Below are 26810 nucleotides of genomic sequence, written 5' to 3' on the forward strand. Positions count from 1 at the left end.
CAATTTAAAATCGACCGGCCGTCTGCATGATCTCCAGACAGCAGGCTACACCAGCCAGCTGTTGTATTACTGCCACAGCGCTATCTCATCGGGGAAGGCGTGTCACTCCCCGAATTACTCAGCGCCCCTTTGTCCTCGGTCGGTGCCCAGTCAGCGACACTCATGGCGGCTGCACCCGTCAGGCAGCGCTCCGGGCCAGGGGGACCCCGGGCGCAGCTCCCGCCCTGCTACTACGAAGGATACCTGGAGAAGCGAGGACCAAAAGAAAAGGTGGGTTCGCCCAATGCAGATAAAATGCCATGTTGTTTCGAGTATGCTGTAGATAGCGGTAGTCAGTGTGTGTATGTGTCTAGTGCATTGCACACCGGCTGATCTCCCATTCCCAGAGAGCTGTCAACTTCATTATTGTATTATAATGGGCGAGGCGAGACTGTAAGCTTATCTGTTGCTGGTGGACATTGTTTGACATAACGGACTCACAGATTTGTCGCGCTATTGAGATCTGGTTTAGCAAGAATGTGACAGGGGAAACGTGCAGCAATGTATGATCGTATGGGTCGTGGAAACCCGGCTGCTGTCATAACGTCTCATGCCATTTGATTCATGCATGGATAATTTGTGGTGGCATCCTTAATCTTAATAGGCTAGGACATTTGTGCCATATGCAGTAGGTTACCTCTTCCAAACATTTTAATTGTACATAATTAAATGCTGACTCATAGAAATATTTAATATTTTGCTGACAGCCTGCTTATCACTGAAGTGTATTTCTAATTTCTCAATGCAACGTGACCTACAGTGAAATTGATATTCCTCAATAATTAGTGCAAATGTTGGGTCAGCATTCAGTTCCCACCATTGTTCTTCAAATCTTTATTCAAGAAAATCAATATTTCTATAATTTCCTATGCATAGTTTGAGCTGAATAACAAGGAAATTATGGTACGTGTCAGATTTGTTTTGCAGCCTTTGACACAAAAAAAAAATTATATATGTTTTTGTTATTACAGACCCTTTACAATGGAAATGAATGGGAGCCATTTCCAACATATCTTTTAACTCTCTCTCTCTCTGTGAAATGATTCAGCTCAGGACCTCATGTAAACCTAAAACAGATCACATGACTTCTACAGAACTATTCAACTTCTGATATTATTTTACTGTTCTGCTTTTTCTAAATGTCCCAGCTTCAACCCATGTATCATCCACAACTTTCACTTCTTATATAGTTTACACAATTCATAGTCTACTTCCAATTCGTCCTCTTTCAGCTCATGCAGGCCTACCGAGGGCACTTCTCTGTGTCTCATTGACTGAGCACTTCAGGACCCACATACTGGCTGATTAGACCTCCACCAGTTTGTGTCTCTCTCCCTATCACCACTGCTAATACATACAACAAACAATTATGCTCTTCCTTTCAACTTTTTCAACTGCTGCCACATTCTGCCAGATTTACATTTCACTTTGCAGGGTCTTCCAGCAGTGCAAGTGCAATGCATTTCAGTTTTCAGATTTTCAAGATAATTATTTCACATATCTGAAAATGTAGAGCATTTTCCTCAATGCTTTGCAGTTTCTTTTCACATTTTGGCATTTTCAGTCATGCTTTCCAATTTTTTTCAGCTCTCAGCATTCGCTTGCTTTTTCTAGTACGGTTTTTCATGTTTCTTAGGTTATATATAAGGTGACAAAGAAGTGGATGTCCTCCCCCCTTGGACCACCCTCTCTCATTTGGCTCATTTTAGTGCAATAAAGACATGTAATGTGAGCCCGGCTCAGGTGCAGGGTATTGCACTGATCCATAGCCACGGATTGACAGCAGCTGTGGCCCACTCCCTGTCCATCTCTCGGGACAGGAAATGGGGGAGTGATAAAAAGGGAAATATCCATTACACAGATGTGAACAACAGCTCTGTTGTTGCCAGCGCAGTGCGTCCTCTGATTTAACATGTCTGCTTGTTTCTGTGTGTGGCAGGCATCCAGGCGACTGTGGACATGCCTGTGTGGGAATTCTTTGTATTTCTTCAATAATGCCAAGGACGCTCATGTAAGTTTCAGACATAAGCATTTTATTTGTTGTGCATAGGAGTGTATTGACTGTGATTGTGTGTGTGTGTGTGTGTGTGTGTGTGTGTGTGTGTGTGTGTGTGTGTGTGTGTGTGTGTGTGTGTGTGTGTGTGTGTGTGTGTGTGTGTGTGTGTGTGTGTGTGTGTGTGTGTGTGTGTGTGTGTGTGTGTGTGTGTGTGTGTGTGTGTGTGTGTGTGTGTGTGTGTGTGTGTGTGTGTGTGTGTGTGTGTGTGTGTGTGTGTGTGTGTGTGTGTGCGTGTGTTTGTGTGTGTGTGTGTGTGTGTCTGTGTCTGTGTCTGTGTGTCTGTGTGTGTCTGTGTGTGTGTATTACAGTATGTGGAGAAGCTGGACCTCAGTGGCTTTGTATCCCTGAAGGACGACTGCAGCCGGGACAGAAACCTGGAGGCAGCCAGACTCATCCTGCGCATGAAGGATGGAGAGACCAAACTCACAGTAATGCCTCTCAAGACACACACACACACACACACACACACACACACACACACACACACACATTCAAATTAAAACGTTCTGCAGAGTGTAAAAAGTGCTTGTCTTTTCCAGGCACCTAACTTGGAATCGAGGGAGCTGTGGAAAGGTTTCCTGTACTCTGTTATCGATGTAAATATTCATACCTTTGCACACCTGCCTCCCTGTAATCTGTTCCTCTCAATCTCTCCTACTGTCTTAACTTTTCTTCGCTCTGTCCACTCACACAGCTGAATGTGCCGTCCTGCCTCACGCTGCTGCCAGGCCAGCTGCAGATGCTGAAGGAGGTGGTTGACAAAGAACGGTCCAGGCGGAGAACTCGCACTCCCACGCGTGCTCCACCCTCACCCCTCTCTGTGCCTTTAGTGGGCGAGATCCCACCGTGAGTTTCTCCTCTGTGTTGTGTTGACGTTCGGTGTGTGTGTGTGTGTGTGTGTGTGTGTGTGTGTGTGTGTGTGTGTGTGTGTGTGTGTGTGTGTGTGTGTGTGTGTGTGTGTGTGTGTGTGTGTGTGTGTGTGTGTGTGTGTGTGTGTGTGTGTGTGTGTGTGTGTGTGTGTGTGTGTGTGTGTGTGTGAGTGAGAGAGAGAGAGCTGCTCAATGGACTTTAAATCGTTCATCTTGAGAAGGCTCTGTATGTCGGTATGTCATCGTATGATTGTGGCCAAGTTACGCATGACAATTCGCCCTACCATGCGGCGAAAAGGAAGTAACAGGAGGCAGCTGAATTGCACCCGCCTTCAGAACGAGCATGTCAGAAATGATTTCCGTAGCTCTGTTGCTGGGAAACTGAAGGACATGGAGTTGTCAGTAAAGTCAGAAACTTTGGAGCAGAAGTGGACCTCTATTAGCTCTGCTCTCTATGACGCAGCTGCTCAAACAGTCGGCTTTAAGAGTAAGAATCACCAAGATTGGTTTGATGAAAACTCTGACACCATCCATGAAATGCTTGAGAATATGCATAGATTGCATCGTAAAGCCCTCAGCAATCGAGCAAGTTCAGAGGACTCGGATCGCAAAGAACGAGTGGTGGGTGAAAAAGGCTGAAGAAATTCAGTATTATGCCAATGACATGCATAATTTTTACAACGCTTTAAAAACTATATATGGCCCAAATCGCTCTATTACTCATTTGAAGTCAGCAGACGGTCTGACACTTTTGAAAGAGATCAAAATGACATTCTGTTGAGGTGGGCCGATCATTTTGATTGCCTCCTTAATCAGGAGGCTGATGTGGACCTCACTGTTTTAGAAGAATTGCCTGATCGCCCCCAAATTGACACTCTTAATCAGCCACCAAGCTTTTCGGAGGTTCAGTCAGCTATCTCTTCCCTTAGGAACAACAAGTCTCCTGGAAATTACAAGATCCCAGCTGAGCTCCTTAAGCAGGGAGGATTCCAATGTACGAAAATACAAGCAGGCTTCAGAAAAAGCAGGAGTACGGTCGGGTCGACATGATCTTTACAGCACGGTGCCATGAACAACATCAGGATGTTTTTATAGCTTTTGTCGACCTCTCCAAAGCATTTGACTCTGTTCAGAGAGAACTTTTGTGGGACATCCTCCTAAAGTTTGGCTATCCCAAAACATTTGTTAACATCCTCCGTCAGTTCCATGATGATATGACTGCTAGAGTGACCATGGGAGCAAAATAATCCACTCCTTTCCCTGTTCGTACAGACGTTAAACAGGGCTGTGTGCTGGCACCTGTGCTCTTTAACATATTTCTTCTCTGTGTTACTCAGCTTCTACATAAGGCGATTGAGAATGGCAGTGGTGTGCATGTAGACTTCAGACTGGATGGAAACCTCTTTAATATCAGGAGCTTCCAAGCTACCACCAAACTGCTTGATGAAAGGGTCCTTGAACTGCAATATGCAGATGATTGCGCATTTGTTGCTAACTCTCCAGAAGAGCTCCAGGGGTTTAACCATCAACACCACCAAAACCGAGGTTATTTGTCAATGGAGTGCCAGCCCCCTTCCACTATGCCTGTCTTTACTGTTGTTGATGAACAGCTATCAGTAGTTCCTTCATTTAAATACCTGGGGAGTATGCTCTCCGATGATTGCAGCATTGATGAAGAGGTCCAGAACCGCATCAGGCAAGCGTCTGCTGCCTTTGGTAGACTGCGACACCAGGTCTTTCAAAACAAGGACTTAAACCTCCACACCAAGGTGTCTGTGTACCATGCTGTCTGTATCAGCACTCTGCTGTACGGCTGTGGGGCTTGGGTCACTTACAGCCGCCACCTCAGGTCCCTGGAGAACTTTCACATGCGCTGTCTGCAGCGTATCCTTGGCATCACTTGGCGTGATCGTATTCCTCATTCTGAAATCTTCGCAAAGACCAACTGTAGAAGTATTGAGGCTCTAGTCACCCAGCACCAGCTGCGATGTCTTGGACATGTGGTGAGAATGCCCCAGGACCGGCTGCCCCGCAGAGTGTTGTACGGCCAGTTAAGTGATGACCAACGCTCGGCTGGGGGTCAGAAAAAGCGCTACAAGGACCAGATGAAGACCACATTGAAGAAATGTAACATCAGCCCTGAGGACCTGGAAGTTACTGCTGCTGACCGCACCACATGGCGGCAGTTGTGTATGGAGGGGACCCGTAAGCTGGAGGAGGACAGGACAGCCAGGAGACAGCAGAAGAGGGACAGGAGCAAAACTCATGTGGAGCCCACAGTGTCTACTGACACATTTACATGTCCTACTTGTCAGAGGTTATGTAGGTCTAGGATTGGGTTGTATAGCCACATTAAATCTCATAGATAGATGTGGAACAATGGGGATGGGTAGTATGGGCATTGTCACTACCTGGAGCTTGCTTGTAAGGAGCCTGGGTCTGTTGAAGGTGCGTTGCTGTTTCTAGGCTGTGATAGCCTTGTAGTAGGATAGGATAGGTAGAATCGGCATTGACACTACCTGGCGCTTGTTTGTACAGAGTCTGGGTCTGTTGAAGGTGGCTGTGCTGTTTGGGCTGTGGTAGCCATATGATAGGATAGGGAAAGTAAAGTAAGTAAGTGAAGAAGTATGTTTTTATTTATTTAAAATGTTTTTTTACAAAAAGGATAAAAGTGGACCTCATCATCAAAATCGATTGGACAACCAAGAGAGAGAGAGAGAGAGTGTGTGTGTGTGTGTGTGTGTGTGTGTGTGTGTGTGTGTGTGTGTGTGTGTGTGTGTGTGTGTGTGTGTGTGTGTGTGTGTGTGAGTGAGAGAGAGAGAGAGAGAGAGAGCTGCTCGATGGATGAATGGCTGGATGGATACATAGATTCATAGATAGATAGCCTGTATGTATGACTAATGTATGTGTGTGAATGCAGGTGTTTTCGCCCAGTGTCCCGAACAGAGGCTGAAGTCCTTTTGGAGAGACACCCAGATTGTGGCAACATGTTGCTGCGTCCAGGCAGAGACGGTTGCTCCCTAGCTGTCACCACTCGGCAGGACCTCAATGGGTAAAAAAACACCTGTCGAACATCTGTCTGCACATCATCCCAGTTGGATATACTGTACCATAGTCAGACACAAAACATTCACTGCAAGCGTAACATGCTCTTCTGTTTCTCTCTCTGTTTCCCCCCAGGTCGGTGTTCAGGCATTACCGTGTGACCCAGAGGGACCAAGGTGGTTATGTCATTGATGTAGAAAATCCTGTAAGTGTTCAACACTTGCAGATAACATTCACATATTACAACGTTTCAAAGAGTGGAATTATACTATTCTGTCAAAATACCTTTTATAGTTGACTTACTAATACATACTAACAGTTTTTAAATCATATCTTGATTGTGTTTTTATGTGAGAAACCTCAGGGATGCATCGATCAAACTATTTCTCTCCCCAATACAGATTTCAATACTTTAACTCATGTACCAATGTACTGTATACCTGATGTGACTCCAGTGCTCTGTTTTAACAGTATAGTCTGTATGCCACAATGTGTGTCATCAGAATCAGTTTAATGTAGGTTACCTACATTAGGTAACATGAGTCATTGGGTTACATTGAAAAAAAGATAGAAAACACATACTAGATGTGTTTAGTAGGATGCAGCCAGTCCCCAAAAGGTTCTCTGTCTTATTTTCTGTCAGATAAAAAGAGTTCCTGAAGTGACAACAGTCAAGTGTTTTTTTTTCATAAATATAGTTGTATCTTGATTCTTCACATATATTCAGTTTTCAGGACTGTGTGGGACATGGTAACATAACATCAAACATCATCTGAGGAACGAATGTAGAACATGAACATTACAAATGATGTTAATGTCATTGGGATGATGGCAATCAACAAAGTCTCAGGCCATGTTTAAACACCACTGTCAAACCAGCAGCCACAATAATACCGCCGGTTTCCTTTGCCAGATTCCCTGTGCTACACTTCACGATGTCATCGATGCTCTGGTGGAGAAGACGGCGGGAGCTCTTCAGCCGTTTCTATTAGAGGAGCCTTACGAAGAGAATATCAGTGAGGCCACACATATTCCTTTTTCTTGTCATCCATATTGTTTTTCTCAAGGATAACCAATGAAGATGATTGCCCTGAACTCTGTTTTTCTGTCCTCAGCATATGTTTCTGCCAATGATGAGAATGGAGAAATGGTCCTCCATACTGCGCCCTCAAGCCCCCTGCCAAAGGCCCCTGCCCTGCCGCCTAAACAAGGTAAGTCTCGGGCCACGCAAACCACACGCACTACAAGTCAACAAGGCAGATGGCAATAATGATTACTGCTGTTTGTTTTTTTTCAGATCGTTGGTCCAGCAGCCCCCTGTCCAGGTCGCCTGCTCCTGACCGCCGTATCCTGACCTCGCCGGTGCCGGCCTCGCCAACCAACCCAATGAGACGGCTCATCCTCTCCCCTTCACCTCTCGCACAGTGTGAGTAGACCATGCACATCTCAACCCATTCTGATTTCTTACTAGCCTGGCTCCGCCCGCCTACCTACCTGTGCCCAAATTAAATGTTCCCTTCAGTAGTCAGTCTGGGGCTGGGGTGTATTAGTGGGATCCTGCTCGAACAGATTTCTGAGTGTCCAATCAGCGAACAGAGCGAGTGGCTGAGCACGATGACGTCGTAGTCGCGCTCCAGTTTCAGTTGAATGCTGCGTTCCTTTATACTCAAAACTCGGAAATGTCCGACTTTGTAGTTCCGAGTTCCGACCTGTCTGTGTTCCAGTGCATCTGCTCAGGAAAGTATCCAAATAACTAAACGTTAGGGTCTAACAAGTTACCGTTGCCAGGTACCGGTAGATCCATAGACAAAAATATGTAGTGAAGTCGGAAATTTCCAAGTTCCCAGTACAACTGGAACGCACCGTCAGAAGCCGGCACATGACATGCGTCACGACCAAACGTTATGTGATTGGTTAGCTGATCCAGAGTGGCACTGGGCAGATCCAATAGTTTTAAACTTCAACAGACACCCGCCTCCAAGTGAGTGAACGTTTGCCAAATAGAGCAGTTCCAGACCTTCTGTACAAATGAAATTAAGTACGATGATCTGGTTGGACCAGGCTAATTTCTTACCAGTTCTGTTTTTTATCTCAACTTGTCCATCGCAATACCCACACTTGCAGAATTGCGAGAAGTCTACTCACGTGACCGATTTACAGTAATTGCCACAGCGCCCCAAAAAGTACTTGTTAAAGCTATAGTGCATAACTCTTTCGGTCGCCCGCATGAGGTATTCTGAGTAATTACAACAACACTGGCGGCGTATCTACATGAGGAAAGACTTCGGTAATCTCGCTTGGATTTTATACCTTGTGCTGGACGTCCAGGTTTCTTCTAATCAGTAGAATGTACAACCCGCCGGTGTCGGGGGATGGGTGACACTAGTGTGTTCACGCTGCCATACTGAGAAATACAGAAAGAGTTTTCTGGAGCTGATTGGCTTGATCAACTTTGTGTCAACTCATTTGGCAATGGCTTTAATGTAACAGACATAAATTAACAGTATTTGAAAAAGTTACAGACTATAGCTTTAAGTGTGTTCTGCTATACATCTGTAGTGTTTGGACATGTATGATAAAATCCCCCCATTGCTGAGCATTGATGACCCTAAAACCAGCCCGTAGGCGCGTTACTGCCAGCAACTGAATTGGTGTGTGATGCATTAGATCAAGGTCAAATGTGGGTCAAGCGGACAGTGTGTATAGTATTTTTTATTCATTGCGTTGCACTTGCCTTCTACCTGGTTGCACATAAGAACTCAAGACAGTACGTGTTGTTTTTTAAAGACAGACCCGGTGTGTTCCCTCTGTCTCTCCACAGCACTCAATGAGGAACTCAAAATGAAGCTGGAGATGAGACGAGCCAGTCAGGACTGACCAACTGAAGAGGAAGATCCTCTTGTCACACAGCATACTCATTCTCCAGTGCCAAACCTCTTTTCACCGCAGCTATGTATTCTATCATCCTGTGCCTTCTAGGTGGAAGACAACGGACTACACATACAGCCACTTCCTTTGAGGGAGATGCAAAAATGTTTCACCCTTTTGGACATTGGACTCAGATCGGCTCCTTAAGAGCAGGACCTGGCCGGTAAAGACTGGATTAGGTTAATAAAACCTCATAAAATGCGGCCTGCCTATGTTTGGGTAACAGTCCACTTGTGCTTTTTTATTTATCTTGCATAAAGCTGTTTACAAACTTCATCTGAGCAAAACAATTTAAAATAGTGCCACAACAAAGTATTTTAAGTCCGCAAAAACACTGAATCTACGACTTGCAGCTAAGACATATCGGGGAAGCACTTTACAAGTGCTGGATCCAACTGAGCCTGATGTTTCCTGATACAACTGCTGCAACATTGGATGTTAAGAACAAACAAAACCAAGATCAACTCCGGAGCGACCAACTCTGAACTGAGACCTGGATCTGCTCTGAAAGTGAAATAAGACAGATAAGGTCTTAGCTTCATCCACCTTATGTAACATGTAATTGTCTTAAATACAGTCGAGCTGGCCACGAAGTTGAAAAAATGCACAATCTCTGCCTGCTGCTCTTGAGTCCTATATGTGTGATAAGTATTGTTGGATAAGTTACACTGTTGTGGCTCAATTATGCACCAACTTGAACTGTAACTGTTGGTGCTTATTTTAGTGTTTCCTCATTCTCTCCTATACTGTGTGTACGTGCTACTGAACGGTGCTACCAGTCACCAGTGTTCAAACCTGCCTGGAAACCCCAGATGATGTATTTTCCTCTCATTGAAAAGTCAAAATCTGCTGTATTCATATGTGAGGGTGCCCTCTTGTGGAACAGTTGTCAACTTAAGCAAGGGCATCACCACAAATAGGCCTACAAAACACTTGGCCTAAAGCTCTTTTATGTTGCACATTGAACCGGGCTTAATGACACAGTATTACACCATGCCCTACCTCTCTACCTACGTATAAATATTAATTTATTACAGATCTGAATAACAACTATTCTACACTGGAAACTATTTTTATTTTTTACATTTCTGTCGATTGGCGAGTCCTTGCTCATTTTAAGTGTCTATTACTACTATGGGCAAACTGTGATCAAGTGTATTTTTACAATGAACAGTTTCTTGTATGTTTGTAAATTATGTGTGTTGTGTCTACTTGATCACTAACAGAGAATAATGTTTGTTAGATATCAGGGGCATTAAATTGTTTTGCATGGATGTGGTTTGTCCGTGTTGTGATTTGATAGCTTGTGCTTTTGCTATCAGGCTGTTGTAGGAGCGATTACTGATTGATACATGTGCTAACAGGAGAATGAGGAATTTAGATATTGTTGGATTTAATCAATACTATGAGTGGATGATAACAGAGAATGCTGGACAATCTGTCCTGTTTTTTTTTTTAATGTATACAACCATACAATCAAGTTTTGTTATGTGATGTTTATTACTAAAAGTTCAGTTTAAATCATATGACTTCACAGTTCACACACTTTGGTAAATACATTAATATTGGAGGTTTCCCATTTAAACAGTTGTTATGCCAATGATACAGCAGCTTTCTACGTTTATTTCTCGGACAACGAAGTGTTTGTTTTTACTTAGTTGAAACTGAAAGTTTCACTTACGCTGAAAGTATAAATACCCAATTCCCTTTTATTTTGAAACTATAGGCACCTACCCCATCTAGTTTGTTTATTGATTTTTGATTTATGAACAGTGAAATATAGGCTATATAAAAACACAAATAAAACCAAAAAACTGTACATTTGTTATTCATTCATTTCATTATATTTCATAATGAAGTAGCCTATTGTGAATACATTGTAAGAATGATGTATCAAACCTGTTTCAACATTATTATATCAGACAGATGAAATTATGAAAACAATTAAAAAATCCTATCCAAACATTAAATGGGACAGGAACCTCCCACCCCAAATCACTATTATCCATCACTTGTGTTTGAACATGTTGCTCACATATAAAAATAATTAAAAAAATAAGTCTTAACCTCCCCTCAGCTGCTTTTAATTGTTTACACTGCACATTATATTAAATGTCTGCCGCTACATCGGCTGCAGTGAGGGTGGTAAAACACACACACACACACACACACACACACACACACACACACACACACACACACACACACACACCCTCACTCCGGAACAGCAGCCAGGCAGTCAGGTCCTTGTCACTGCGTGATGTGAGCGCCCGAGAGCCTCTCTACAATACCGGGAGACCGCTGTGACTTTGAGAGGACAGAGACGGAGAGGCTGCTGACGCGTTTGAGAAGTTGCTTTTTCTTTTTTCTTTGGCCGCGGTCGGTTTGGCCCAAGTGAACCGGCTGCTGTTTCAGCCGTAAAGGGAGTTGCAATGCGCCGTGGGGTTTGTTACATTTCTTAGCCCACGTTCACAATTACTACGTATTATTAGCAACATCTTTGTGAATGAAGACGCGGTGGTTTAGAAATAACGCTTAAACAGGTGTTAGGACTGTTTAAAAAAAATCTAATGTAATGGACGTCTTGGGCGTGTCGGTGAACAGGTAAGAGATTAACATCAGATAATGGTGTTTGTTAACAGTTAACCTGCTTCAGTTTAAGTGCACTTTGCTAGCATGTTCAACTTTCGGGGAAATGCGTGCTCAAGGCTTGAAAAATCACACTCCTTAAATAATATAACACATTATGCATTTGTTTGAATCAACAAAAACGATTCGCTAGCTTCTTTTTCAATTGCTAAACGTCTTTAATAACACAACAACTGGTTTTTCAGACTAACGTTATGCTTCAAGCTGCGATTCTAAAAACTATCCCACTGGCTTCTCGCGTGTGTGTGCGCGCGTGCGTGTGTGTAGATAGATGGGAGTTGACTGAAGCCTGTTTTCAGCCCAAGGGCCAAATATGTGAAACATGTTAACAGGGCTACATTCTCTGACATGCTGCAGCTCATCAGTAAAACACATCACTCCTCTCTCTTGGAGAAAGAAGAAGCCCCCACAGTACACCCGTACACACACACACACACACACACACACACACACACACACACACACACACACACTCTCTCTCCTTCATCAGCAGGTTGAAGTGACACTGCTGGACAAAATCACAGAAAAAACAGGGGGCTGAAAACAGCTGTTACTGTTAAGAGTGAGTTCATTGAAAGGGAAGCAGGCCCCAAAACTGCAAGAGGTAACGTTTCCTCTGTGTGTGTGTGTGTGTGTGTGTGTGTGTGTGTGTGTGTGTGTGTGTGTGTGTGTGTGTGTGTGTGTGTGTGTGTGTGTGTGTGTGTGTGTGAAACTGCCTGTTGCAACTTTAAGAGCTCCTCTCTCATCTGCACCAGCCCTTTTTTGCACTCACTGTGAATCTCTCATTGTGCGCCTGTGTTTGGTGCTGCAGGAGAGCCCAAGGCTAACATCCCTGCGCCCTGCTGAATGCCTTTCATTGGCCCTGCATTAACATCACTATGGCTTTGACAGAATTACTGCCGCGCTGACTTTAGCTCACTCTACCCTTTCCCTGGCTGCTTCTCTGCTCTTTTTTTATGCTTCGCTTCACTCACTTTGCCTTAAACACACCTTACATTTTTTTTCATTGTCACACGACACGTGTATTTCTTGTTATTTTGTTCTGTGTTTTGCCGTGTAGGCTATGCTTGGAGGCTTCTCTACTGTCAGGTCTTGCGTCCGGTGAATTGATTGTGATATCCATACAAGCCAGTTCTCTCTCTCTCTCTCTCTTTCAGCCCTTCTCGGCTTTGTTTCTTTGGTGTGAGCCATCCATCTCCTCATGGACAGCCTGCTGTGCGGGGCCAGTAAAGGGGCCAGTGCCCTTCAAGTCAGCACGGACTTCATCGCGTCATAGATGCCACTCCGCTGTCTTTTTCACCCCTGTGTGACTGACCGTTACAGAAAACAGTGAAGCCAACATTTCTTCCAACAAAAGAGCCATGCAGCCGCTGCTGTCCCTCATTGTCTTTGGGCTGCTGCCCCTGGCCTTGACGCTGGACGAAGACTCGCCACTGGACTGCATCCCCCGTAGATCTGTGCCCTATCATAGTGAGTGTGTCTATCTGTTGTGTAACCTTGGCTTACAGTGTGTCAACCTCATGTCGGCTGATGTGGTTTTTTAGCTTGGTTTGACTGGTTGGGAAACCGGGGTTGAATAACCTGCTGGTTGCTGTGTTACTAAGTCATGTTCTGTCTCTAGGTGACAACGCTCGGCTGTTTCGCGAGGAGGGAGTGTTCAACTACTCCACCATGCTGTTGAGAGAGGATCTGGACCTGCTAGTTCTGGGTGCAAGGGAGGCGGTGTATGCTCTTGACCTTAAGGACATCTCCAAGAAACTTGCTTCAGTAAGAACACCTTTTTGTTCACAATACAGTTAAGGCCAATTGCTCCTTGGAGGAGCACGCATAGGCTGTTTGCGTTTGTAAATGTTTAAATGTATTAAAAACTTTCTTGGCTCGGGGCTTTGACATTTTCAAGAGCAAACTTGTGTGTTGTGCCAGGCTCTCTGCCCAGAATAGAGCCTTACAGGCAGCACTTGATACAAATAGCGCTTGTTACAATCTTGCTGTTCTCGAGTGAGTGTTTGCCTGAGAGCCTTAGTTCCGGGACCAATTGGACTATTGTGGCTTGCGTCAGTAAAGTAATAAATTATTAGTGTTACTGACAAAGCTGGAGGGCAAATAGCTTTGCAAAAAGACACTATGTTTAAAGACAACGTATAATGTCCCTACAAATTCACTCACAACACATACTAAAACCATCCAGCTTTACTTAATGTCATTTGTTGTTTTTCCACTGTTAAACCTCCTCTCCAGATAATGTACAAGGACACTTTACCTGCTTATCTACACTTATATCTTCCAAAACAACTGCTTTGTTTTTTTAGTGAAGGGTGTAAATGGTTTGAAGTGTTGCTTTGGGTGCCCTGATAGCCTGAGTAACATTATGTCCCCAGTTCGATTCCCCATGTTTCCTGTATCTTTCTCAACACCGCCAAGGCTTGTAAAATGCCCCGAGACAAACACTTCACCTTGAAAACGGAAACATTTGGAAACTGTGTGACCAAAATAATTTTTTCGCTCTTTAGGTGAAATGGGAAGTGACACAAAAGAAACAAGAAGAGTGTAAAAACAAAGGAAAAGATCCCGAGGTGGGTTCCTGCAGCTTCTGCTTAAAAAAACTAATACAAATATTGCAAATTGATCAGATGTAGTCATTGCTTCTTCAAATGCATTTATAGACAGAGTGTAAGAACTACATCAGGATCCTACACAAGACAGAGGATAACAGGATGTATGTGTGTGGCACCAATGCTTTTGATCCCGAGTGCGATTACATGGTGAGACATACGGAGTTGCATTTGTCACTCATTTCAATTAAAATATCATACCATATTATTAAATGATGCTGTATAGTGTTTATTAAATTCAAATCATAGTGTGTGTACTCAATAACTAAGATTTAAAGATGGGCACTGTGTAAGTTGTAGTGGCTCTGTTTGCGTGTGCAGTCATATACAGACGGAAAGCTGACTCTGGAGAAGACAGGAGAGGATGGTAAAGGGAAGTGTCCGTTTGATCCGTTCCAGAGATACGCCTCCATCATGTCTGGTGAGCAAACGACAGCTAAGAACTGGGGACAGAACGGTAATTAATATTGCAAAATGTTTGTGTTCATTTGTATCGCTTGTGTCGGCTTTCCATGTCTTTCCAGATGACAACCTGTACTCTGCCACATCAATGAACTTTCTTGGCTCTGAACCCATCCTGATGCGCAGCTCTCCTGTGTCCATACGCACTGAATTCAAAAGCTCCTGGCTCAATGGTAAGATGCAATTCTATGTAATGTGCTGTAAGAGGTTTTATTACACGGAACTGATAAATGCTGTGGTTTTGATTGGTCAATCACGGCATTCTACAAGCCGTTATTTAGGATACCGGTGCTATGAGGAAGTTCCAACCGTAGAGAACACATTTTTGTACCGTTAGCAATAAAAGCAGTGCTAAATCAATGAAACTATAAAACAACATTGTGCTTCAATTAATTGATTAATTGAGTTAGTAGCTGTGTAATAAGCGAGATTATGTATAGCGAACGGATCACTCTCGAGAACTTAAGACTTGTTTGCAATACATCCTTTACATATTAATGATAGGGGTTCGCTGTCTCTGTTTAATCTTGATGATCTGTTCAATAGCTGGGTCAAGATGAATATTTTGTCTTTCTATGTCAGAGCCCAACTTTGTGTCCATGGCTCAGATGCCAGAGAGCGAGAGGAGTGAAGGGGGAGACGATGACAAGGTTTACCTGTTCTTCAGTGAGAACGCTGTGGAGTGCGACTGCTACAACAAACTGGTGGTCTCCCGAGTGGCCCGTGTCTGCAAGGTGAAAAAGAGTTTAGCATTTGTCGCAGCTCCATTTCCCAAAACGCCAATAACATATATATATATAAACAGCACTTCCTCAGTCACGCTCATTCAGCCCTTTCCGCTGCTTGATTGTGCATCCCGTTAGCGGGTGTGTTTTTTCCCACTCGTTCATGTATATATTGTCTTTCTGTACTCACAGGGGGATATTGGTGGTCTGAGGACCTTGCAGAAGAAATGGACATCCTTCCTGAAGGCCAGAATGGACTGTCCAGTGCTGGAGTCTCAGCTGCCGTTCATTATACAGGACACTTACCGTTGGTGTGACCCCGAGCAGCCCTGGAAGAACTGTTTGTTCTACGCCGTCTTTACACCACAGTCGTACGTTTGAACTAACACAGTGTTTTTTTCCAAGAGGGAGGTGGGTTTCTTTCTTTTTAATGGGCTTTGGCCACACCACTTGGCTCACATTTTCTGTTTGTGTTTGTGCTTCAGGGATACATCAGACCTGTCTGCAGTGTGTGTGTACCGCGTGTCTGACATCAGCAAAGTGTTTGCAGAGGGGAAGTACAAGACTCCAGTCCCCGTAGAAACCTCTTTTGTTAAGTGGGTGATGTATAGCGGAGATGTCCCCGTCCCTCGGCCCGGAGCTGTGAGTCTGCCCACTATTCTAAATGTGTTTAGAAACAAAGAAAAAAAGAAAGGAAAAAAACAACTTTTCTTTTTACGAGTGGCCCAGCAGGAAGCTGATTCCTTTTGTACTCTTACTCCGTTGTTCTCTCTTTTTTCTCATTCCTTTCCCTCGTTCCCTTGCCAGTGCATAGACAATGAGGCTCGTAAAGAGGGCATAAGTCAAACGCTGGACCTCCCAGACCGGACCCTTCAATTTATCAAAGATAGGCCCCTCATGGACCAAGCCATCCAGCCTATAGGAGAGAAGCCTCTACTGGTGCGAAGGGGAGCTACATTCACACGCATCATAGTTAACCAAGTGCAGGCCGCGGATGGAGAGAATTACCACGTGATGTTCATAGGCACAGGTTCTTGTCACTTCCTGTATATACAGTATTTCACTTTGGCTATCTTGACAACATCAGTGGTAAGCGTAGCTATGCTTTGTCGGCATGTAAATATGGCCTGTTTCTATGTTTTCATACACAAACAGAGGAAGGCACAATGCTGAAGGCAGTGAACTACGATGGAGAGATGTTCATCATAGAGGAAATGCATCTCTTCGACCCCCCACAGCCAATCAAGATTCTGAAATTCTCTAATATCATGGTAATACCAAACTTCTGCAGCATCATCAATGGCTTATTACTTTTCAATTCCAATTTAAGGTTATGTTTCTAATGTATTACGGTAAAGCAAATCCCTCAGTGTTGTTGTTCTTTGTTTGTGTGTGATGGCTCCATTCTGTACAGGGTCAGCTCTATGCAGGCTCAGACTACGGAGCAGCACAGGTTCCACTGGCCACCTGTGGCAGGTCCTTATCCTGCATGGACTGTGTTCTAGCCAGAGATCCATACTGCGGCTGGGACAAAGTTGTTGGGAAATGTATTGACCTTTCTAATTCTAAACAAAGGTAACACAGCTGTCCCATCATTTAGAGGTAGTAGTGTGTTGATACCTGTTCTTTCCATACTGATTGTGTCTTCTGCTTTAGAGATGTCATCCAAAGTGTGAGAGATGGAAATGCCAACCTTTGCTCAGTTGCTGGTGAGTTTCCTAAACATAGATTCATAGAAGTATGATCAATTTACAGTATAAAGGCGCATCTCAAAAAAACACATCAAAAACAATCAAATGAATCTAGAATAAACATACTTTTCCGAAGGTTGACATTTCTGTATTATAAATCCTTTTTTTGATTTGTATTATGTTATTTTCTAATATTTTGAGATACTGGATTTTTATTATTATTATATTATTATTATTATATTTATTTTTTAGATCCCATCAAACCTGTGAATCAGTCCATCTGGCCCGGGGGCAACCTGAAGCTCCGTTGCGCTTCACCTTCCAACTTGGCCCAAACCTCTTGGGAGCGTGACGGCAGCCCTCTGACGGCCGCGCCTCGCCTCCAGCTCCTGAGAGACGGACTGCTCATCCTCAACGCTTCTGCCTCTGACGCAGGCCGGTACCGCTGCCTGTCTGTGGAGCGCTCCAAACAGGACAAGTACACCAACACCGTGGCCGAATACCGGGTTAGCATCGGCCCAACAGGTTCTGGCAATATGAACCGCATTCTTCCCCAGGCTCAGAAGAACGGCCCCTCTGTGGCTGGACTGCAGGCCGTGGTCGGGCTCCTTGTAATTCTTCTGGTTGCCCTTTTGGCCTGGAACTTTTATAAAGGCCACCTACCGCTGCCCTGCCGAAAAAAGGCTAAAAAACAATCCCAGGACACCCACCACGAGCAGGGGGGTCTGAACTCTGGTGCGACCTACCAAGAGGCCCCGGGGCCCGTACTGGCAGAGTACAACAAGCCACTGGTTTCAGGAACAGACAACGGCACCAGTAATAACAACCACAACGGGGGAGAGGCGTCGTGCAGTGCTGCAGAGGAGAATGAGGGCCCCAATGTGACTCTACCATCTCTGCAGTATATTGACGATGAGTCCGAGATTTAACAAAAAGAGCACATTACAATATTCAGTTTCAAGGCAGAACTACTGGATTCATCAGTTCAGCTGAAATCTCAACCTATGGGGCATTTACAATACGTTTAAAAACATTCCATTTCTACAGAGACTATGAACTGTTGATGAGCACATATGAACACACCAAAATATTCTTTAATTAGTTTTTTTGTACAAGTTTTGAGACACTTGAATTTCTGATTTTTCCTACTTTTATTTTACTACAATTGTGTGTACATTTAAATGTGGGTTTTTATTTCTCTCATAAGTCCTTTTTTTTTTAATGAAACATATTGTCAAGATTGGTATGATTTTCACAAGGATTGTATAATAACTGAAATTGAGCCATTCCACTTCTAACCACTAGCTGAAAAGATTGTTGTATTGCATTAAACCTTTTCTACTCGGTTGCTGTGTTGTTCCAGCATATTTAAATATAGCCAACAGGGTTTTATTTGATTACAGCAAGACTGGACTTGCCATGAATGGCATGAGTCATCTTTGTTCTGTTGAGTATGGCAGACGTTGCTCTCTCTTGAAGACTCACCAAGTTTAACTGTGCAACTGTAACAATACATTTTAAAATGCAGTCCAAAATAGAAAATCATCAAAAAAATTGCAGTTTTCCAAGAGTAAAAAGGGGGAAAAAATCTTTATTGTATAGTATTCAGACGACATTACAATTGAGTTTTTCAGACAACAGTACTGTCATTTGTAGCTTTTAACAAACGGCTTTTTGGTGTGAAAGAAGCTCAAAACAATACAAAACAAAAGCACATTGACTGCACAGCGTATCAAATATCCTGTGTACAGTTAAAGCCCATAGGGGCTGGGGCTCTTGGTCCATCTTGGTAATGTGGCCCTCTCTTTATCTCCTGTAGCGGTACCTCTTAAAGTGGAACCACAGCTGGAAGATCCCGTTGGAGAACTGACAGCGGAAGCCGTGTCGGTGAGAGTACTCCCACTCCCTGTTCACAATCTTAAAGGCGATGTCCTCATACGGAGGGCCCGCGTGGAACCTCAGGATCCCAAAGTCCTTGTTGTCGGGACTGGGCTCCAGGAAGTACTGCGGGGTGGAGCGCTTGTCGATCAGATCCGGGTAGAAGATGTTGAACTTGTAACCCTGGACGATCTTGGGCGGAGGGTTGTCGAAGTCGTAATGCGTCTGGTTGTATTTGTTCCACTCGAAGCCTGTGTGGACCCTGTTGAAGAAGCGGGGTTTCCGGGGACGGTATTTATCGGCCCACAGGTACATCTTCCCCGTGACCGGAAACTCCACGCTGAACTGGGCCTCGTCGTTGCCCATGCCCTGCTTGGCGCGACGTATGAAGGCGTCCTCTGCGCTCTCGTTGGCGTCGCCTGGATGCAGAAGGGAAAGAAATATGCGTTGAAAAAACAACATTTGGTACGTTAATGATTTGTTCCAACAACATTTCTACAGCTAAACATTCACTGAAACTCTCACAGAAGGCAGGTGTTGATTAGGGATGCACAATTAATCAAATTTGAATAGGAAATTGCAATATGATCACAGGAAGGTGCAATATTTGTTAAAAGCTAAAATGTGTGTCCAATTTCCATTTTAAATAAAATATTGGCATGCTGCAGCAATGTCTGGCCTACACATGTTTTACAGACACACATCTTTGTTAGGTACAGATAATAATTTTAGTGTTTTTCAATGAAAATAAGAGATATGGAAAAGTGACCATTCCCTCTAATCAGGGCTGTACAGTGCGACAGTTTTGATCGCATTTGCTACTGAAATTGATCACGTGCGATGATGAATACAAGTACACTCGCACGAGTGCTAATGAGCAGATGCTGTCCGTCTGAGACACAGAGGAGTGCTGCACAACACTGCTTAGAGGGCTCTACATTAACACTCTCCAAATTCGGGTAAATGTATTCTTAGGCGAGTAAGTTATTGAGTCCACCCTCCACTTTGGCTGGTGAAAGATATGTGCTCGGGACCTAGCGTCTAATACACTTCACCAACGGTAATAACCGGAAGGAGACGGCACGCAGTTAAGTTAGCGCGTGTGCAAACAGAACATTTCCTGTGCACCTTCACATTAAAAGCATGTTACTAGCCAAACGTGAATTGACTTTTTTGAAGTCGGTAAGAACAGGAAGTTCGCGCTTCACAGCCCTGCAGTGCGCTAGCTTGAAAAATCAACTGCTTCAGCTGCAGAGAGCAGTCAACAGCAGTCTATTTAAACAAAGTTTGAAATAACTGATAAGCCACTGAAGAACTACTCCCAACATATTCACAACAACCTATTTAACTTATCCTAAATTGTACCAATATGTATACTTATTTATTTAATAGGCTATATGTTTTAAAGTTAGGTTTTAATTAACAGAAGGACATTTACCAAAAAAAATTATTATTATGAATATAATAATGATATGTAAATACAAAAAATATATAGATATTAATTTTATGGGGAGAAATATTTCTGAATCAGCAAAAAATTGCAATTGGCAGGTTAGATTATTTTGTCTAAATTACAATCAGTGCACCCCTATTAATTTTTCTACAATTATTACTGCACACACTAGGATATGACATTAATTGAGAAATTCAAATGAGACCAAGATGACAGGCTAAAAGGTAATTAGAGCGAAATGCATGGGTTAAGGTTATGCAAGTTTTCGATCATACTTTGTGTGCTACTGAATTTATTTTTGTGCTACTGATTTTTTTTGCTTGCTAGCACCAGTGCTACCACCTAAAAAAATAAGCGTACAGCCCTGCCTCTAATACTTGCAACTCATATCGCAATTGCAATATCAGTCATCACAGTTTTTTCTAAACCGTGCAGCCCTAGTGTTGATGTTCCCCGACTATTGATGTTTTGTTTTTGGGTAGTGTAGGGTAACTGTAGGGAACCTTTTCTAAACACACATTTTCCCAATTATTTTATGATTGTGTGTGTGTGCGTGGTCTCATACCGGTGACTTGTAGCTGTGTGTGTGCTAACTGCCGACGTTGTGTGTCCTCTTCGGGTGTGATGGTGTGTGCTTCCAGCGGCAGCTCGGATTGCGTGAGCAGCGTGGGGCTGTAGCGGCCAGAGTCGTACTCCGCCTGGCTCTGCTGGATCAGGTCCTCCTCCGTCAACACGGCCTCCACCACCTCCCCCTTCTCCTCGTCCTTCTTCTCCCCACTCTCTCCTCCTCCATCATCCTCTTTGTTTCCAGATGTTGAGGGTCCTGCCTCCTCTCCGTCGTCTCCTGCTTCTCCGGTCCTATTTCTTGTGGAGGAGGAAGACGGGCCCGGCTCTTGTGCCCTGATGTTACAACGAAAAAAAGTTATTTAAGGGACAAGTCGATGCATTTGCAAATATTTTACATCGTTGTTTTAGGTTTAATACACATCCATAATATAAACACAGAAGTGAGAAAATAACAGTATGATGTGAAAGTTGAACCGCAGGTCACAGTGACTGACTGAGCCACCATGTCACCACGGTTTCAGGATGTGTGTTGTGTGTGTGTGTGTGTTTGTTTGTTTGTGGCTTTTGAAGTGACTTACTCATCGTCACTCCTCTGCTCCTCTTTGATGATGGGGAACAAGGGTTCACTTTCCACTCCTTGTTCCTGTTTCAGCTTGAACAGCTTCTGACGCAGCACGTCCTGATGTCGTTCTCTCAACCTGAGGTCGAAAAAAATTGCAGTTTTACACACATATTTCCACCGTCTATCAGGGTGTATGACGTACCCACGTCGGCATTCAAATCCTGACAAAGGTCCCCACTCTCATACCTTGCTCTGGCCATGAACACTCTGACTTGCTGCAGCAGACTCTCCCAGTAACCAATATCGAGGTTTGATCCTCCGCTCCGAATCTTCGACTCGATGTTCAAGTGCATCGCCTGCAGCTGGCTGTAGGTCTTTCCTTTGAACACCGTCTGGATGTCGGTGCTCACGGCAGTGTTGATGCCCTCGCGACGATCACCTTAGGATTAAAATATAAAAGGAATACAGTTAGCATTAGCAGAAATGGATCCGGCTTACTTTTCAAATGTGACTTCACATGTAAAAATAAATAAGCAAAGCTGGATGCAAAGAGGACCCGACTGTACAGTATAGCTACCGTACATCTATTTAAAGGGGGAATAGTATGTACCTGGTCCTTTCCCAGATGCCTCCAGTTTCCTCAGTTTGCTGATTTCATCCTCGGTGATGGTCGTCATGTCCCTCCAGAAGTCCACGTTCTTCCCTTGCTCCAACTCCATGTAGACCTAGCGGGACACCACCCATATAGTAAAACATAAGCAGATGGAATTCATTTAAAAAAAGAATAGGTGACAACCAACTGTTAACTCGTCAATCTGCATGAGATGAAACATTTCTAATCAGCTTGGGCTATGTGATAATTCAAGATAAATGGTGTGATTGCATCTGACTGCATTGCGATACATTGTATAGTGACAGACACATTACAAAATGCACATGTTACATATTACCAAAATTTGACAAATCCTTATATTTTCACATTAATATTTTTATTAATATTCTTATTTAAAAAATAAGGATCTGGTGTATCTCACTTGCAGATAACAGAGAAATAAGACTGATCTTTTAAAGAGAAACATTTCTAATTTTTCTTGCCCTTATCGCTTAGATACAGTCCCCTCCAAAAGTATTGGAACAGTGAGGCCAATTCCTTTATTTTTGCTGTAGACTGGAAACATTTAGCCTGGCCTAACCAGACCAACGTACTTCATTTCATTTGTACAGAATGTCTGGAATCGCTCAATTGACAAACGTAAACTCACTTGAAGGCGGTGTCTGTTGAAGTTTAGAACTATTGGATCTGCCTAGTGCCACTCTGGATCTGCCAACCGATCGCATAACGTTTGGTCGTGAGGTATGTCATGCGCCGGCTTCTGTAACTGAAACTGGCGACCCGCAAATATACAGCGGACCCAGACTGACTACTGAAGGGAAATGAAGATAAAGCGGAAGTAGGTAGGCGGGCGGTGCCAGGCTAGGAAACATTTTGGTTTGACACCAAAAGATAAATATGAGACAAGAGATCAACATTTCAGTTTTCATTTCCACATCTGGATCTAATACACAACTCAAATGATTCAGCATTCTTTGTAAAGGAACACCACATTTTAAGGTGAGCAAAAGTATTGGAACAGATACACTTCAAATAAATTTAAGTGAATAAAACGTAATATTTTGTCGCAGATCCTTCGCTTGCAATAACTGCATCAAGCCTGTGACCCATTGACATCACACAACTTTTGCATTCTTCTTTTGTGATGCCTTTCCAGGCTTTCACCGCAGCCTCTTGCAGTTGCTGTTTGACTGTTGCTGACTTGGCCAGTCTAAAACCTTTCTTGCCCCTGATTAACTCCTTTGTTGTTTCTGCAGTGTGTTTTGGGTCATTATCTTGCTGCATGATGAAGGATCTTCCAATCAATTTGGTGGCGTCTTTCTTTGAATTGGCAGACAAAATGTTTCTGTAAACTTCTGAGTTAATTTGGCTGTTGCCATCATGTTTTACATCATGTGTTGGCCTCACTGTTCCAATACTGTTGGAGGGGACTGTAGGACACATTAATTATCAAAATTTGAGATATGCTTGTTCATATACTGGATATTTATTTCAAAAGAGGATGGGATCCCTACGGTTCACTTGCTCTTCTCACATGTAATTATTATTAATGAACCTCTCCTGTAGAAGCAATTAGAGCTATTCTTAGTCATACAGTTTGTTTTTACACTGGAGCTGAACATCACACACACCTTAATGTCCTCCAGCAGGTCATCCATGTCTGTCACTGTCAGACCGTTCAGGAAAGTGTAAGGCTCGTGCATCTCCACCGCCAGATCGTCGTCTTCAGCGCTGATGTATTTGGCCAGAAGGTCAATGGGCTTGGCACGACCATCCCGTATTCTTATCTTGGACCTGGACAGACAACACATCATCTTATGAGACAATGCATTATACATTTTTAAAAAGGTAAGCTATTATGCAAAAGAGACTCCTAAATTAGAGGAAAAACAACCCCCTCTTTTGTTTCCACCTTTCCGAAAACTTGTGATCAAAAGTCCGATTCCTCTCCCCATATGACTTCAAATAAGGGGGGAGAAGCCTACAGACTTCAGACTGAGGATGAAAATAGGAGATATAGCAATGGCAATGTGACAATGATAAAAAGTGTGTTTTTGGACACTAGACCATGAAAAGAGTTTCTAGTAAAAAGTTGTAGGAGACTGGACACTGCACTGGCAGCTGCTATAGACAATCCACTCTTCCACTCACCTGAGTTTGGCCTGATGCAGGTGGAAGTTGTCTTCCTGTTCGGCCCAGGTCTTGAAATGCTCAGCCTCCTTCTCCCTCTGGAGCATCTCCAGCTCCGTCTCTCTCATGGCCTTCTCTCTCTCCCGCTCCAGACGCAACTGCTTCACCTTGAGGCACAGAATAAGTACGGTGAATGAAACGGGCGGTTATACATCATATGATCCCATAAAAAGGGGGGAAAAAACATAGTGCATACCTTCTGCAGCTCTCTGCGGTTTTCCTCCTGAATACATTTGTTCCTTTCCTTGAGGTCCTTTTCTCCAAGATGACCGATACCTTTATTATCCAATGCCTGGGGGGGGGGGGGGGGAGAGACAAAAAGAAAGAAGTCTTTGTGAGTTACAATATTCAAAGCAAGTTTAAAGCAACATTTTGGGACTGCAAACTAATTTCAAAATACATACCTTCTGCCATTTGAATGTTCCCAACAAGTTGTTATCACCGAAGGGGTTGTCTGCGTTGGTGTATCCCATGTACTCCTCGCTCCAGCCCATCTTTTCTCTCCTCTTCTTCTCCTTTGTTTCCTTCTTTGCCAGGCGTCTGGCCCTCTTCTCCTCCGGCGTCTCCAGAGCTTTCAGTATCTCCTGTTTCTTTTTCTTGTCCTCCTTTTCTTTGATCACGCGGGTCCCGCGGTCGGACCCCGAGCTGTCGGACGACTCGGGCGAAGCGGAACGCTGCCTTCTTTTGTCTCCGCCCGTCTTCACTTTGCTTCCTTCCTCCCTGTCCTCACTGGGCTTCTTTCGCTCTAGGCTTTTGTCTCGCTCTCCTTTTCTTTCCCCGTCTCTGTTCTTCCCCCTCTCTCTGTCTCTGTCCCGCCTCTGTCTATCCTCCACTGGACTCCCTCTGTCGGGACTTCTCCGTCTCCTCCTCTCCCTGTCGCTGCTTCCATCGCTGGAGTTGGAGCTGGGCCGGGATAGTCTCTTTCCCCTCTCTCCGGCTGCACTCCCGCGGTTCTCCGCTTGCTTTCTCCCTCTCCTCACTTTGGGATCACCTGAATCAGAACTGAGAAAGAAAAAAATATTTAGTAAATGTTTTGCTCCAGGAAGGACGGCCATCTCTGTGTCCCAACCAAAAACCTGACAGGCACCGTTATAGAAAAATAATATTAATTTTGCAGATCTTTTATGTAGGAAAACTCCTTTCCTCGTTGCTCTTTTATTCCTGAACAATAATAATTGTGGAACAGAGTTGACAGGTCACCACTTCACCCTCCAACACCTAAATTAGTTTCATAACCGAAATATGTCTGCTTGTGTGGGTCTGTAAACAGATGATACAAAGTAGATTACATTTTACTGAATGGTGATATCTATACAATTTATATTATATCATATAATAATAAGAACAAAAAAGTTATTTAACTTTCTTAAAAATGTATCAAGTGCTGCTGAACAAAATAATAATAATAATAAGAGAATTTGGCACAAACAGAAGAAATTTATATTTAAAAAAATAAGAGCAAAATATATAGGAATTAAAAACTACAAATTAAAAAGGCTCAAAGTAAACCATTCTTTTTTTTTAAGTAAACCATTCTTAACGCTTTTATAAAGAGAATTTTTTTAAGGAGGGATTTGTGCTTGTGAGTAGAAGGAGAGAGACTGGCTGTGCATTTTATTTAATACAAACAATTCTCAAATCCCCGAGCATACAAAAGGGCAAGAGCTCATTTTGACTTTAAATTGCATCTACAGAGCAACAACAAGTGCATCATTTTCTGATATACAAACGTATAGACTCGTGACAAAGACAGCATTACTATTTTAAAGGGTAAATTCGGGCCGTAAAGTTGTAAATCGTTAATAAAGACAGTTACCTTGATGATCGACCCCTAGACCTGCTCTTGGGACGCTGTGGTCCCCTCCTCTTGTCGCTCTCCGAGTCGCTCCCGGGGCCCGGCCGACTCCTGGGCTGAGGCCGTCGTCGACCGAGGGAGCCATCGCTGGAGTCCCTGCTGACGGACCGTGGTCTTCCTCGGGCGGATCTTTTGGCGTCCGGGGAACGGCTGCGGCCCCTCCTGTTCTCCGGGGATCGAGACCTGCTCACTCTGGACTTGTTCCGCGTATCACGGCTCCGGTTCCTGGACCTGGATCTTGTACGACGTCGTGATTTGGAATCCATCACGAACTTTCTGCTTTCTGCCAGCGCGGGGTCCGAAGTGCGGTCTGTCCCGTAAATAAGAGGTAACAAATAAAACGCTGTGTTGTCCTCACCATGGACCTATAAAGAAAGGTCCTCACGCATGGAGCTATTACGGGGTGACGTGCACGTGTTTATAAAATATGAGTTAATTTAATTGTTCGCGTAGAACTCTGAAACACGTACCTTTAACCATGCTATGGGTCGATAAGCCTGGTTGAAAAATGTTTCCTCACAGGCAGCAAAAAGCCACCCTAATTGGGCTTTACTCAGAATGACGCATATTCTAGACGTCACGAGTATACATTTAGGGGGAAAAATAAAGTACAAAT

General features: G+C 43.7%; 3 protein-coding genes across 3 annotated transcripts; 2 read left to right on the forward strand and 1 right to left on the reverse strand.

Annotated features, from left to right (window-relative positions):
- The first annotated feature begins 141 nt into the window (after window positions 1–141).
- On the forward strand, window positions 142–10050 carry stap2a (signal transducing adaptor family member 2a). The gene is made up of 11 exons (XM_080033950.1): window positions 142–270; window positions 1979–2050; window positions 2404–2523; window positions 2635–2691; window positions 2790–2941; window positions 5885–6016; window positions 6145–6214; window positions 6923–7025; window positions 7125–7220; window positions 7307–7435; window positions 8831–10050. Exons 1-11 carry the CDS (start codon window positions 163–165, stop codon window positions 8884–8886), a joined length of 1095 nt encoding a protein of 364 aa, XP_079890076.1. The 5' UTR covers window positions 142–162; the 3' UTR covers window positions 8887–10050.
- Window positions 10051–11154: 1104 nt separating this feature from the next.
- sema4e (semaphorin 4e) lies at window positions 11155–18422 on the forward strand. The gene is made up of 15 exons (XM_080033930.1): window positions 11155–11541; window positions 12744–13056; window positions 13208–13353; window positions 14097–14159; window positions 14250–14348; window positions 14520–14619; window positions 14723–14833; window positions 15243–15394; window positions 15578–15756; window positions 15871–16027; window positions 16193–16415; window positions 16541–16656; window positions 16800–16960; window positions 17042–17094; window positions 17329–18422. Exons 2-15 carry the CDS (start codon window positions 12948–12950, stop codon window positions 18003–18005), a joined length of 2346 nt encoding a protein of 781 aa, XP_079890056.1. The 5' UTR covers window positions 11155–11541; window positions 12744–12947; the 3' UTR covers window positions 18006–18422.
- Window positions 18423–18636: 214 nt separating this feature from the next.
- Window positions 18637–26492, reverse strand: cactin. The gene is made up of 10 exons (XM_080033929.1): window positions 26156–26492; window positions 24744–25341; window positions 24536–24631; window positions 24301–24446; window positions 23781–23943; window positions 22147–22261; window positions 21783–21975; window positions 21553–21672; window positions 20973–21307; window positions 18637–19373 (listed from the first exon to the last, which is right to left on the reverse strand). The coding sequence occupies exons 1-10, from the start codon at window positions 26458–26460 to the stop codon at window positions 18883–18885; spliced, it is 2562 nt and encodes an 853-aa protein (XP_079890055.1). The 5' UTR covers window positions 26461–26492; the 3' UTR covers window positions 18637–18882.
- Window positions 26493–26810: the final 318 nt, after the last annotated feature.

Source organism: Ammodytes marinus (assembly GCF_949987685.1).
Source record: "Ammodytes marinus genome assembly, chromosome: 9".
NCBI classification, from domain to species: Eukaryota; Metazoa; Chordata; class Actinopteri; order Uranoscopiformes; family Ammodytidae; genus Ammodytes; species Ammodytes marinus.